This window comes from Genypterus blacodes, unplaced genomic scaffold (genome assembly GCF_046128005.1).
Source record: "Genypterus blacodes isolate CSIRO-AG114 ecotype Tasmania unplaced genomic scaffold, CSIRO-AGI_Gbla_v1 ptg000210l_1, whole genome shotgun sequence".
Taxonomy (NCBI): Eukaryota; Metazoa; Chordata; class Actinopteri; order Ophidiiformes; family Ophidiidae; genus Genypterus; species Genypterus blacodes.
Window position 1 is genome coordinate 15001 of NW_027467009.1, and position 15822 is coordinate 30822.

The window sequence follows — 15822 nt, forward strand, 5'->3', positions numbered from 1 at the left end:
AGGAGTCGGGCACGTGTGTGTCCGTCTCCTGGGATAGGGGCAGCGACATGTTTAGATAGACTAAAGCAGTGGATCCCAGATCATATAGAGAGGAGGCTCCTGCTGCAGTAACCACCAAACAAACGCCCAAGCTCATGTTACTGACCAGCCAATCACAGGGCTAGAAGCCTCTGTTTGTTTCCAGTTCCAACACTCAGTACGTTCACGTTCAGTCTTTGATGTAGGTGCAGAGATCTATCTCTTCTTTCTATTACAACGCTGGAGTTTCTTTCCAGACATGCGCACAGGTGTTCCCCTTTGGACGCATGCAGACATTAACTGTTTGTGTCCACCGGGGGCAGTGTCACAGTTCGTAAATCACAATCCACAATGTACAGACAACTATAGAAGACGTGTGGGAAATGGAAATCAATTTTTCTCCCCCAACAACAAACGTCAACAAAACGGCGTGTTAGTGAAAGACAAGGAAAAGGAATTCCAGTGTGGATTTCAACAAAAATGGAGAGAAAATCAAGACCGGAAACTACAGAAGCCCAAATTGGACAAACTTTAACAACAAATAACAAACTAAAACAATTTCCTAGAGATAAATGAAAGTTGTTTTCTTGAGCTAATGAGATAATCCACTCAAGATTTTGAGCGTAGCCGACGTTCCTTCACACCTTGGCAGTGGTTTGAACGTGAATGTGCTGACCCCTGCCTGACGAGTGCTTTTGCTTTTGTCTCCTTTGTCTGTTGTGGAAGCTTTTACTCTGAATAAGGTCAGATTGCCAAATTCACCCCGAGGACAGATTTCACACCATGAGACGTCATACAATATGTAACGTCTGGTTATTCTTAGCCCCCCATCGTCAAGCCTCGTCTACATGCTGAGCTATGTCTGTGTGGCGTCCTGCTTTTATTTCACATTGTGTTGCTCTGTCTGTCAGCGATCAATCTGCTGTTTTAAATCAGAGCTCATTCCTTACTGCCTCACTCTTCTAATGGTGCGGACATAAAGCAAAGCGTCATAGCATAGAACAGCTAAGGTTAGCGCGGGCGGGAGATATACAGCGGCGGCCCGACAGTGACGGACGCCCGCCTCTCGTTAAGGACATTAATGCATGTAAAGTCTGGGAAATTGGGAGCCGATTTGTCGGTAAATCATATGTAAGGTTGTAACAGCCGTGTGCAGCAGCAGTGGGACAAAGTGCAACACAAGAGGTATGATGTGATCAATACGGGAGCATGCCTATGTTCCCTCAGCCCTATGTTCCCACAGCCCTATGTTCCCTCAGCCCAATGGTCCCACAGCCCTATGTTCCCTCATTTCTAAGATTTTTTTCAAAATTAGGCCCTATGTTCCCTCAGCCTTATGTTCCCTCATTTCTAAGATTTTTTCAAAATTAGGCCCTATGTTCCCTCATTTCTAAGATTTTTTTCAAAATTAGGCCCTATGTTCCCTCAGCCCTATGAGGAAACATAGGGCCTAATTTTGAAAAAATCTTAGAAATGAGGGAACATAGGGCTGAGAGAATATAGGGCCTAATTTTGAAAAAAATCTTAGAAATGAGGGAACATAGGGCTGAGGGAACATAGGGCCTAATTTTGAAATAATCTTAGAAATGAGGGAACATAGGGCCTAATTTTGAAAAAAAATCTTAGAAATGAGGGAACATAGGGCTGTGGGACCATTGGGCTGAGGGAACATAGGGCTGACCCAATCAATACGGAGGCACACGGTCACCATTAGTCAAAGCAGCTACTGCACCCCACCCCCACCCGCTGTGCCGGCCTCATCCACAGCGCCGGGCTTCAGTTGGACAGTAAACTCACTGCTTTTTATCTTTTGTTTCCTTGTTTTTCTTATTTTCTTTACTTGTCTTGTTTTTGTTTTGTTCTGTATTTCTGTCCAATATTTTTTACTCCAGAAATGAGGTCTAGTAGATCTAGCAGTAAGCGACGGTGGCTTCTGGTCTTGCTGTCCTGGTGTCTGTCTCTGTCTGCACGTCCTCTCCCGCCTGCCTCCTTCTCTCCTTTTCTCTGTTGCTTTTCTCCCTTTTTGCTTTTTTTTTTTCATTTGGTTTGCTCTCTGTTTTTCTTCCCGTCATGTCTGGGGGTCACAGAGCTGAGGCCGTCTGAGTTGTCTGTCTGTTACTGGACGGTACAGCACTAATTCACTTACACCCTGGTTCATGTACAGGACATGACAGTAATATACAGCATATCTGCTCCAAAGTGGACATTACAGCTGACCCTATCTGTCTCTTTCCTTTTACCATGACAACGTTCTGCGCTGGCAGAGCTTCTCGCATTTAAATTTATGGGTATGAAACATTATTATTCACTTTGCTGTACTTAAAACTTTTGCCAAGATCCTTTCACAGTCACACATTATTGTGCCATCCTCCTTCTAAAACCAATAACTGGGTCTCTCTCAACCTGTCCCTCTTCTCCTGCCCACTAACCTGGTTTTAAAATGATACATTGGCGATTTGACAAAATGCCATAATTTTCAGGAAATGTACGCCCGAACAAGGTGGTTTACATTGATCCTTGTGTGTGTGGGAACATTTGGGGATAGTTGGTGTTCACTGACCAGGCTGTAGTCCAGAAGATGGAGCCACAGAACACAATCCACAGGAGACGTGGAGACGCCTGAAGCCCGCTTGAAGTCATACGTTTAGTTTGATACAAATATGTCCACCATTGTTTTCCGATGCCGTTTAACACTGAAGCGTCTGTATTTCCTCACGGATCTCCATCCTACAGTAACACTCAGGTGACTTCTCACATCAGATTGCAGCTCAGTGGTGCAACAGACGTGAAGAGAAAGTCGTGGAGAAAACCTAAACGACGTTTTAGCATCTAGTTCTACTAGGCAATCCAGAAGCTAGGTTTAGCGTTGATTACGGTGTGCTTTACTTCTTACTTCACGATATTGAGGACATATGGCTCCATAAGTGTCCATTTGACAGACTACAGACCTGGTAAGTGAACAACAAACATCTCCAGAGTGCTCCAACTTACAAACAAAGACAATGTCAGTGACCTGGTTCAGATGGAAATACCCTGAGAAATATGACATTTAGTCAAATGACTGGTGTGTTGCTTTAAGACGCGTAACCTCCCTCCTCTGCATGCACCCTGTACACACACATTAAAGGCCGTAGCTCAGATCTACGGGGAAAGAAACAATGAAATAAATGCACAGATGAATTACAGATCAGGGGCCTTGATGCATTCGACACATATCAGAGTCATGTCTCCAATCACGTCCAGAGTCAGAGAATGTTACACATCATCAGTAAGTACAAGTATCTGGCTCCTGCTCTGGGCTTTGGCTCAGTGCGTATTGGCTTCAGCAGCCTGTCGAATGAAAGCGTGCAGGCTGCAACTATTTTTGCAAAGTGTTGCCGAAAGCTAGCAAAAGGCCTGACCACAGAGTCTGTCCTTATTATCCTGCCCTTGATTGACTTAGAGTCAGAGTCAGGAGCTGGCCTGTCCTAAATCAGGATTGCTGTTGGCTCCGCTGTGCCGGTGAGCGAGCCTTCCCATTTCCCTTTGCCTATCTGTATCAGTTCCCTGTGACACACACACAATGCCGGGCCAAGGCTCTCTTAGGCTTGCCAATCCCTACAGCGGCCCTTTATTTAGCAACCCCCAACCCACCCCAACTCTATTTTAGAGCCCACCCAAACCCCCCCCCCCCCCCCCCCCCCCCCCCCTCCCACCCCCCTCCTCCTCCCTACATCCCTTCCCTTCAGTGGCATGTCTAGAGAACTTTAGCGGGTGGAGAGAGGGGGAAAGGTGGGTTAGCTGAGCGGGTCGCTTTTTGTTTTACCTGCAGATTTCTATCACACATTTCAACAAGAAAGCACTCAGAGAGCACAAACCTCTGCCAAGGCCAAACATGTCTCTCTAACTTGCCATAACAGCATAAATCCTGCATTTCTGCACATACTTGACTTTGATCAGTTGACTGAAACCCTCAGAAACCTCCCATAGTCACTTAGATCTCATTAGTTACTCTATAATGGCTCAACTTATCTGGATGGAGCTCTGTAGCTGTTAACGATACATTCAAATGTTAAACTACTGACTTCTTTACTGACTCAGCTCATGGAGATGATGGTGGTAGCCGCGTCTTTCTGACCACCAGATCCAGATCCCACTGACCCTGATCCAGTCACAGTTAGTGTCTAGCTTTGAAGCCTCTGCCACCATCGTGTGGTAACCCTAAAACAGTCTGAATGGTTGTCTAGGGCTCAAACATAATGTTTAAAACGTATAACTTTAGAATCACAATCCAGATCTGCCTCAAAATCTACTTGAATGTCCCTTAGCCCACCTCTCCACAACATTTCATAACAATCTGTGAGTAACCAACACACACACACACACACACACACACACTGAGGCTAAATCACAACCTCCTTGGTGGAGGCAGTAATGCTTCCTAAACCCATTGAGCTCTCTGATGAATGCTTTGTTAAACAAGAAGAAGAGAAACACTACATTGTCCTGGCATGTATCAGGAGGCACAGTAGCTCTGACAGACAGTAGTTAGCCTCCATTCGCTGGTAGGGATTCACATTTGGCCTTAGGGGGTCACCAACAATTCAAGGGCATGGATATTCCAGATTTAGAGTATATGGAGGGTAAACAGGCTTTCCTTGTGTCTCCCCAGGCCTTTCTCATAGGCACGCCCCTGCTCCCCTCCCAGCTTCCCTTCCTCCCCCACTGTCTCCTCGTCTCCTCGTCTCCTCCACCCCCCCCCCCCCCCCCCTTTCTACTCATCCCTTCCTCCCCTATGTTCTGTTGGTTGCTCCCTTTGACATTGTGTCGTTGCGCTCACCGTTCTGACACAGAGTGTTATACCACAGTGGGCCCAGAAATCTGAAATGACCGAAACAAAGTAAAACTTCAGCGTATTCACACGGCATCACCACAGCTCTGTTAGCAACTTGACCATGACTTTAGTAGTGTTGTGTAATGTCTTCTAAAGGGTTTACACACATGTGCACTCACCAAGACATGAAGGTGCAGTCAGTGATTGGACCCGGTTGGTTACTATAGGAGGCTTTGTAGTTGCCTCGGAAATTCTAACTACAATGCAGTCTGGTCCTGAAGATCCACTAAAACAGTACCAGGAGAAGAAACCCAACTCTGAGAACAGTAACATAACTGAGAGAGAGTCCAGAGAGAGAGAGAGCACACAGGATGAGCTTCACTGGATTTGTTTTCAAAGAGATAGAGTAGAGCAATTCCGCAGTTTTGTAGTGAACCAACAGGGGGCGTTTCAGGAGCCATCAGAGGCTCTGATAGCGGAGTTAGAGATCCATGACACTGACTGAGTGAAGAGGTGTGTGGAACAGGGCTGAAGTGATGAAGATGTGTTCGAGGTGAACTTTGATCAAATTTAAGCCAATGTCGTCTGCAGCCACAGAGATTTGATGAAGGTAGAAGAAATGCTGATGTCTGAAACAAAGATAGGAATTGGAATCTCATCAGAAACCAAACAGGAAGTGATGGTGCGCCCTGTGAATACGACATTAGACCCTTCTGCGGTGCCACTGTGGTTTTAATGCTTTAAACAAACATTGCTTTTATTGTTTCCTCATCCGGATGAATCGTGTTCTTTGCCTCTTTCACTCATACACGCATGCATTCAGATCCCCTCCAGCGCCCCGTCTGGCATCACATCCCCATGGCCATTGTAAACATGAATGTACAGGGAAAGCAGTGAGGTCTATGACAGGATGTGTGTGAACATCTTTCATTTCATTATGTTATTTATGAGATGGTAGACTTATTCCTGTGTGTTGTGGTAGCATTTAATGGCTTTGTTACAGGGAAGCCTGAAAGCCATGTGGCATGATAAGGAGTTCATGAGCAGCCAGCATAGGGGACAAGATAAGGGAGATGATAGATCAAGAGATTTGAATAAAGATAAAAAGATGTTTGCGTAGCTGCCATCTATGGAACTCATGCTGTGTGTGTGTGTGTGTGTGTGTGTGTGTGTGTGTGTGTTTTGTCTGTGTTTGCCCTTGGGTACATATGGCTGCATGAATGTGTGCGTGTGTGTGTGTGTGTGCGTGTTTCTCCATCCTCAGAGGCTGAGCAGCTCTACCAGAGGCGGGTGCTGACCATCACAGGCATCTGTGTGGCTCTGCTGGTGGTCGGCATCGTTTGCGTGGTGGCCTACTGCAAAACCAAGTATGTGTGTCCATGTTTATACAAGCCTTAAATCAAACTACATGACTAACTGGCTCATGCTTCAGAACATAACAGAATGTGAGCGTTGTGTCACTCAGCCAGTCCAGCTCAGGTGGCAGCAGTGAAGTGCAGGTTACTTACAAACACCAAGACGCAACAGAACAGTAACAGATTGACATCATCTAGACTGCCAGCAGATATGCAGCAGAGACCTGCAGTGATGTGAGCGGAGTGCTATCACGTGAAGAGTTAGGGAAAGGAATCAAAGCGAAGGGGAGAGATAGAAGAGATTCTTAATTAGCGTAAGTAGCGTGGGGTTATCACTCACTGTCTCTGGATTAGCTCTTCCTGCCAGATCACCTCTCTGATTCCTCATCATCTCCCCTCTAGGAAGCAGAGGAAGAAGATGCACAGTCACCTACACCAGAACCAGAATCAGTGTGTGGAGCAACCCAACCGCATGCTGGCCAACGGGCCCAACCACCCCGGTCCTGGGCCCGAGGAGATTCCAATGGTTGATGTGAGTTGAACAGAACAGAGAAATGACCCAAGAAACTCAGATTTCATTGTTAAAGTCGTGTTTTGATTCACTTCTGTACGGCCTTGCACCACAGCAGGCCGCACCAGACAGACTGAAGCGTTGCTCGGAGGTATAAATACTCCAATTACCAGAGTCACCAGAGTCAAAGCTCTTCAAGGGCCGCAGCTCCTTAAAGTGCAGTGCAGCTCAGAGGAGAGGGAGAGTTCAGGCTTTGCGCCCTTTCCCACTCCAGAATCAGAGGAGGCTGCGTCTGATCAAATGTGTAACTTTCCACATGCAGCGATTGGCCAGATGTGTTGCGGTGTGAATGTAAACAGGCTTCCAGTGTCTCTCTTCACACACAACCACTGCAGTCACTGCGCCTGTATGTGCAACTATGAGGGATACCTTCACAGAAAGTTGGATGATGTCATACACTTGCCCAGATGCAACATACACAACAAACTATATCATGTTGTAACCTTCAATATGGGTGTTAGCTATAAACTTTTTTATTTTCCCACCCTTTCATCTGACCTAGTTCCTTTATTTTTACCATGATGAGGCCAGTTGGTGGCAACAACACAAAGTTTCATAATCTAACCCAGATGTGATAGATAAGGAAGCAGAGAGAGGATAAAAGCTTCAAATGGTTTTCCAGAGATAACAAGATAATTATATTGTTTACTAGTTTTATCATTATCAAGATCTTACATCCATGTTAGATTTGAGAGCTCATACACACTGTCAGCAGGTAAAGGCAGGAAGTTTTGTATCTGATTGATCACATTTTCTAATAATGGAAGTAATCAGCAAATTGAGCCGGTAGCAAACGTTAGAACTCACTCTCAACTTTCTACATTGGCACGATGAGGAGGAGAGCATGAGGCCTCCAATTCATATTCTAATTTATCAAAGTGCAAGACTTGATCAAAGCTCAGCAGCACTTGGAGTAAGAAGATACTCGTCCTATCGCCTACATCACTGTGTGCCCTCATAGGCATAACCAGAAAACCACTTTCCTCGTTATCTTGGGAAAACAAAAATAGTTCACGTCCTCTCTTGGCTCCGTTCAGCACATCGCCTGCAGGAGGTGCAGCTGCCAATCTGTGCCACAAGGAGCACGTTCAGAGCCAGAGATCTGGTCTCAGCTCAAAGTGCTGCAACAGAGATCAAAGCAGGAAATGTCTCATGTGCACCTTTACTGCTACAGTAAAGCAAAGTCTGACCCTGGACTCCTCAGAACCTCAGCTCACAGCCTCTGCTTAACCAAACAGGAAACTCTGTGGCTCTGCCTTTATCCACAAGCACATCAGTCTCCAAGAACTCAACACCCAAGACTCGGACTGACAGACAGCAGCAGGAAGTGACTAATGTTAACAACAGGGCGGAAAACACCTCAACAACATTGTCCTGCAGACGTGAGGGGCATGAGTCAGCATTAACACCAGCAGTGAACACACGATGAAGAGGGAGAACTGATGAAGAGATACTGTAGAATGAATCCCCTCATAGAGAGCTGATGTGGCTTTATAACATAGCTGTACTTTAGCACCTGGCTGGATGTCACATCTCTCTATGCTTGCAGGTCAAATGGTTTAATTGAATTTATTCTGCTTCAGACTGTAGGAAGTATTATGTGTGTGTGTGTGTGTGTGTGTGTGTGTGTGTGTGTGTGTGTGTGTGTGTCTGTTGCAGTACATCTCCAAGACCGTCCCTACGACAGAATGTGTGATCAGCCATGGAGCTGAGGGTGCAGGCAATTATGCAGGCAGCCGAATGTCTACACGCTCCCACCACTCCACCACTGCCTCACATGCTTCCAGGTAGACACACACACACACACACACACACACACACACACACACACACACACTATAACCTTACACAGACATAAAAACACTTGAGGTCCTACATGTCAGCTGTTGCTAAATCTAAAGTTCACTTATTTCCGATGTAATTCAACTTGTTTTGATTTGATTATATTGCATTGGATTGTCCAAGAATCCCCCCCCCCTTGCCTCCTCGGTGCTGTTCTAACCTCCTAACCTTTGCCCTCTTGTGCCCACGCCTGCAGACACGAGGAGCAGACGTGGAGCATGGAGCGGACGGAGAGCATGAACTCAGACTGCCAGTCAGGAGGGCTGTCCAGCTCAGTGGGGACCAGTAAGTGCAGCAGCCCGGCGTGCATGGCGAGGAGGGCCGCCCACTGGGGCTGTACGGACGTGTCCGGAACAGGAATGCAGTACGGGGATTCTTACGACTCTCTAAGGGACTCGCCGCACAGCGACAGGTAGGAGAGCTGCTGATGTGCTAGCATGAGGTCGCTACATTGGAAGAGTTATTATGGGACGAAGCGTAACTCTTTCAATTTTCCAGATTTCCCTCAATGTAAGGCCTCCACTGCTGTTTGAGTCACAGTCCTCCTACCCAGAATCCTCTCTGAGACTCAGCCAGCTCTACCTGCTCTATGTACACATGGCAACAAGGCAGTCATGGATATCGTTACGTTATTACTTTATAAGCTTACATGTATAGCTTAGTAATGCGGCTGCCTTCTCATCTGGCCTCATCTGTGGGAAGCAGAGGACCTTTTCCTTGTTGCTCCATCAGTGACCTCGGGGAACCTGGACCAGTAGGAGAGGATCTGAGGGACAAGGACCTCCCGGGAAATGACGTGTGATGCTTCTAAGCCCCCCACCGGGATGGATTGGCAAAGACAGAACTTAAACTTAAATCCAGACGTGATGAGGAAAGAGGAGTTATGATTCATATGCTGTAATAATCAGATGTTGTCTTGCCGGTCCAGGTACGTGTCAGCGCTGACCACACCAGCGCGACTGTCTCCAGTGGAGTTCCACTACCCCCCGCTGCCGCCCCAGGTACCCACCTTCCAGATCACCTCACCAAACACAAGCCACGCCCTCTCCCTGCCCCCCGCAGCCGCAGCCGCAGCCTATCACAGAGAGGACGACCAGCCGCTGCTACGGTGCCCAGATGTGAGCACAGACTACACTGACACGCACACACACACACATCATTCAGTACACAGTTGCTTCTTCTTCTTCTTCTGTGTTTGCAAGCTGACACACTGCTTCAGTTCCATTGAGCAAACAACATATAAATCCAGTCACCCTCTGTGTTTGTATATTTCCACAGGATAGAAGTTTGTACAGGCAGCCCCGGCGTCCACGGCGACCCTACCTGACGGAGAGCACAGGCAGTCTACCATCCAGCCCCTACCGTCTCCCTGACGACGAGGCCTACGAGACCACACAGGAGTACGCCTCTTCGCGGGAACCCATCCGGAGCCGACGCCGACCAAAACGCAACCGCCTCAACGGACACATTTCCCAGCGTTCAGTGGGCCTACGGGACTACAGCTCCCAGAGCTTTAGCCAGTCAGAGGAGGAGGAGGAGGAGGAGGAGGAGGAGGAGGAGGATGCTCACGGGGAGAGCACACCTTTCCTTAGTATGCAGAACATGAACATGGACCCGCCTTTAACCGTACCGGGTTTCCGTTCATCCTCCGGTGCGGACACACGGACTCACCGCGGGCTGAGTCGGCCGGGGACGCGCAGCAACGGGCAGAGCCGCGGCTCCCAGTCGCAGCGCTCCAAGGCTAACAACATGCCCCTTTAAGACTCGACCCACCCCGACACCCACCCATACACCCCTGCCACCCCCACCCCCTCCACCTCACACACTCCCCTCCCCACTACACACAACCTGTGGACTAGAGACCTGCACCTAGGAGAAATATTTTTATTTTGTATAACAGACAGATATTCTAAACAAATGAAATATTTATTTTCATTTCAGCAAAAATTGTCTACTAGCTAACAGCAAAGACTTTTTTTATAACGGGGGGGAAATATTTATATGTAAAGTTTTTTGATTTACAGCATTATGAGAGATGAAAAATAAGAGAATTACGTGCCAATTTTTTCACGAGTTAGATAAATAGAATAATATTGTGGTGCCTTTTGCTGTATGCTGAAGTCGGAGGTCCCATTGAGTTTTTGTAGCCTTTCTTATAAAGACTCCTCGTTTTTATAGAGACCAACCCTCTTCCTTCCTTTTGCTTTGTTTTGTTTCTCTGATTTGGGATCTTCCTGTTTTGAACTGTGATCTGATTATGTCATCATGCAATATTGATTCCTCCTGTGTAAAAGGTGTCTGTTTACATGAGTATGATCCACCTTTGCGCTCGATTCACAGGGACGTTGGTCACTGACGCAAACGGATGCTTAGGGACGATTTCTTAGACACGGGCACTACGCCAGGGTGATTTTTGGATGAACATCTGTCATTTCTGTCCTCATTTGCTGCCCGTCGGTCATTTATTGTTATTTGTGTGAAGAGTGTCAGGGAGTTGTTGAGGGAAAGTGACTCAAGATTCCTGCGTAGGTGTTCAGGGCGATGTTATTTATCTTTCCCCAACCGTGGTCCGACAGCAAGGACGAGACCGGTCAATCCCTGACCCCGCATACCAAAATGTCTTACTCTTTCTCGGTTTTCTACGAATATGCCGTGGAGTTGTAAGTTCACGCTACATAAACCTAAACATGTATAAACTTTGAGTAGTCGTAGGTTTTGTCCATTTCCGGAAGGGATGTTCCTACTTCTTCCGTATTGGCTGCAGACTTCTAGACTGCTAACCTTATGGTCGGACCGCAGATGGGGAAACAAATAACGCATCAGGGTGTTGCCATGACATCGGTGGTGGTTGCGCGCACGTGTGTGTGTGTGTGTGTGTGTGTGTGTGTGTGTGTGCTGTCTGTACACCTCATAAAGCCTCGTTTGGTTGTCCACTGGGCGCCTCCATCCACCATCGAAGGTGTGGTCTCTTGTTTGACTGACATGCTCCTCCCACCAATCCTCACGCTGCCAGAAGCTCCATTGCACTGTAAGAACCTCCCTCCGTGAGCAGTCATTGGCCAGGGAGCTGCCGATCCAAACCGACCTAACCAATCCAGTTGTAATCCAGCCTGACTCTGGCCTCCCGTGGACTGCCCAGCCCACCCGTTTCCTATGCCAGCAGCTTAGAGCCGCACTGTGTCTCAGGACTTCCCCATCACATCACCGCCAAAAGACTCAAGCAGAGACAGCACGTCATCTCAGTCACAGTTCAGTCCGCAGGCCAGATCCACAACCCCTCACACTAAATCTTGTCCGTTCGTCAGGTTTGTTAATTCCTGTTTTCACTTCACGGTTAAGGGAGTGTGGGTAAAAACACCAAAATCAGAAGAGAGATTTGGTTTGTTTTTGTTTTTTGTTTTTTTTACTTACAAAGGTTGTGTGTAAATGTGTGTAAGCAGGCATGTGTGTAGCCATGTGTGCATCTTATAACTGATCACAATGGCGGTGACGGTGACAGTGACGATGAGGATGTATCGAAACTGATACGGCCGTTCTGTTGCGCTGAGACGACATCAATTCGCTCTGACGTAAGGGCGTAGCTAGAGATTCTGGGCCCCCTGAGAGAATATCACTCTGGGGCCCGTCCTTCTTTCTTTTTTTAAAAATACAAATACTGGAAACCCCCCCCCCCCCAGCTGTGGGCCCCAGGAATTATCACCACCTTCTACACCACTAGCGATGGCACTGTTCTGATGGGAAGATTGCTTGAGTAACGGTGCAGGTTCACACTGCTAGAGAGTGAGATCTGGAGTCTGACTGATTCTACTTTTTATTTAGCTCACAGCCAAATGGTGGTATATAATAATACTGATTACTGCATCCTTTTTTGCATTCTTATACCTTTATTGATTGAACATACTTTGCTTGGTCATACTTGATTGAATGATCTGTTTTCTGTCTGTCTCTGTCTGCCCCTTTCACCCTTCCATCCCCCCTCTCCCCCTCACCTTTATGTCTTTCTCACCCCCTTAACAACCTTCTGAAGCAACTAGCGTGGGACACATTTTGGCCCCATCTCCAGAGTAGTGCTCACTACTGAACAGCGCACTTTGGCTGCTTACACGTGATCAGCGGTAAATTGGCTCTTGTCAGTCTTGTGGCGGCGCTACATTGAATGACGCATGCTACAGGGGTTTTCCACGACAATGCGAAACTGTACCACAATAAAACAGAAATTTCACGGATTCAGCCATGAAATTTGAGCAGTGAGAGCTACCAAGCCTTGTCAACTGCTATACATCCAATGCTCAGTTGACATGTTAGCAGCTTAGCAGCCAATGCAACATTTGTGTTGGCTATAGCTAATGGTTAACTACGGCCAAAGGAAACAGTCAGCTACAAACTTTATGTTGGGTGCTTGTGCAACAAGTGTAGCTGACAATTAGCTTCAGCGGGATCTTAGCCTTCACTTCATCTAAACAGTGATTACATTGTAAAATATCTGCATTAAGCACTAAGAGCTCTTCTTGCTGTACACACTTAAGTTATGTTAGCAGATGATGTGATATGAGCGGCTAACAGTTGGTTTTGGATGAATATAGTAGTATGCTTCCTCCCAACGATGATTACTAATGGTTAACTACATCCAAAGCTAAATGTGAGCGTCAATGTTACCTAATGTAACAAAGCAGCCCATCCAAATGGTGATTAGGTGACATATGAGCAGTGAAATGCTGCTAATTGTAACAATTGTAGCTGGTAGTTAGCTTACATGAGATGTGCCCCAAAAGTGAACTAAAGTCATTCAGATGGACACTTTCGTAACACACAGAGCAGAAAGTGGGGATGAAACTGATAAGTCAAGTTCATACACACCAATATTTTCGAGTAGTTAACAGTCTTGGTTTACAATTGCTGCATCATAGTTCATTGGAATGCAAATTTCTTTCTGGTTACAACATAGTAGCAAATTTGTTTTTGCACAGTAATGCTTAACATACTAAATAGTTTAGATCAGCTCACAGAGTACACACTATAATACTAGTGTGTGGTACGCCTTTGTGTGTAGTACGCCTTTGGGTGCAACAGATAGCTTTGAATACAACTAACGGTCAGCTACATCTAAAGCTAACGGCGCTTCTTCAGGACATTGGTTGTTCTTGGTTTGGTATCAACATTCTGCTCCGTGTGCTGAATGAGAAACAATGTGAGCAAAGAGCTGAGGTGCAATTCCCCCGCTGCTCATGGGTAAGCAACGCAACAGCTGCCTGATCAAGTCAAGAGTACAATGCTAACATTACCAACTTGCCACAACAGGATGAGAGAAACTCCTTCACTTCAGAGATTGACGCCAGCTTTAGAGACCCTGTCAAGTTTGTCGAATAAAAAAAAGATACAGTTTCAGGTTTGTGTCCCTATATGATGTTAAGTTTCAAGACGTAGTTTTGTTTTGAAGAGAATCACTCATGAGCTGCATGGATCACAGATACTTTAGAGAGTAAAAATGACAATGAACCCCTGTGACAAATTCAGGGGGATCTTGTAATCATCTACTAGAATAATATATAAACATTTTTGGGTTCACGGCCCAAAGGTCTGGCTAGTTTTGTCTTACTATCACTGTAATCAATCTGGGATTTGCAATGTGGAAATACTACAAGTGAGGGTAGTGTGCTTCTAGAGCTAGTTGAATTGTAACCCCCTGCCCCGCCCCTTCTCTTTCCCCCGCCCCCTCACACACAGTATACATATCAACATTTCACACAGAGATGCTGACCGTGCACACACACACTCCTCATACATGAAGAAGCACATGATGACACACGTACACATACAGACAACACCTCATACTATGAACACAAACCATGAGCCCTCTCCATGTTTGTGTTTGTCGAGCAGTTTGCCTTTGTCTTTTTTACCTACCGACTCCCTCTCTCCTCCCTCCTTTCTCCCCCATTGCCCTCCCCCTCCCAGTCCTATCCTGTCACCCCAGCCCCTGCATGTCCTAGTGGTACTGGTAGTTGGGTGCATGGAAAAAGCAGCAAGCAAAATCGTTTTTCCACTCGGTGAAAAAATAAAAAGTGTCTTCATTTTAACATTCAGCAATAAATCCCCTTATGTCATGTCCATCATTCTTGGAATATGCTAGAAGATTTTTTGCAAGTTTTATCAAAAACATACTACTTGTAAAAGAAGAAAAACCCAAAACCACCCCTTCATATGAAAAATAAAACTTTATTCCTACCATTTTGAAACAGTACTGTCATCTTTATAGGTAAACTGGATGTTTGGGTTTGTAATCAGATATTTATAGTAAAATTTATATAAAACAGAACAGAATACAAAGGTTTGGACACTAGGTGGCAGTATTTACCTTCTCTATGCTCCATGGTGACTTCAGTCTGTTAGGAACTGAGAATCGTTTGGATATACAGTATATATTCATATGATTATCATATAGAATATTTCACTAATTGACTAAAAAAGCTTTCGAAAGATTTATTGAAAAAAGATCAGAGTATAAAATACTGATCACAGTACATTGATGTTTTAAAGGCGTTATTCACTCTGATGGATTCTGTTAAACATTTAAGACACATCATTTGATTGTTTTAAAAGCTGTTTTCATGTGCAAATCTGATGACAAACCAGGACCCAGGAGGACTCAACCATGTGACTGTTCTTCCTCTTTGCACTCTGCCTCGTACTGTGTCTCCTCCTCCTCGCCAAAGTCCCTTTCAGACGCGTCAGAGCCTTCGTGATGGTCGCAGGGCCTTTAGTCTGTAAGGCAGCAGTGCAAAACGCTTCAATGCCCTAAAGACAGGAACCCAAAAAAAAAGCGTTTAGTCATTTGGCCGACGCTTTCGTCCAAAGACACGTACATAGGAAATTTCAAGTTCTCGTCAAGCAACAGGACATAGGGCCTAGAGGTAGAGCCTGGAGGAGGTATAGATAGAGGGGCGGGGGAGGTGTTCGGGGTCTTCATTGGTTTGTTAAAAAAAGTCACATCACCATCTTCAACACAACAGTTTCAACATTTAACACCTGAAATAATTCATTTGAAACTTAAATGACGACTGTAAATGGGTCTCTCAACATAACAGGAAGCAAACTGTCAGGTGCTTCAGGTAAAGGAACCCTTTGTACACTCTGTCCTGCTGCAGTTCAGGTGGACCTGCAGGTTCTTAGAGCACAAAATACCCAAAAGAATACACACATCACTGCAGAGCAGGCAAACCCGT

General features: G+C 46.0%; 1 protein-coding gene across 1 annotated transcript in view; it reads left to right on the forward strand.

Moving 5' to 3' along the window:
* The window catches only part of nrg2b (neuregulin 2b), a gene marked incomplete at its 5' end in the record, with an annotated part of 19866 nt that extends 9371 nt beyond the window's left edge, over positions 1–10495 (forward strand). Inside the window, 7 exons of the mRNA XM_076169720.1 lie at positions 2283–2306; positions 6096–6198; positions 6589–6718; positions 8417–8544; positions 8796–9011; positions 9528–9717; positions 9878–10495. Coding sequence (XP_076025835.1) covers positions 2283–2306; positions 6096–6198; positions 6589–6718; positions 8417–8544; positions 8796–9011; positions 9528–9717; positions 9878–10360 — 1274 coding nt within the window. The remainder of the gene's footprint in view (positions 1–2282; positions 2307–6095; positions 6199–6588; positions 6719–8416; positions 8545–8795; positions 9012–9527; positions 9718–9877) is intronic.
* Between the last annotated feature and the right edge of the window lie 5327 nt (positions 10496–15822).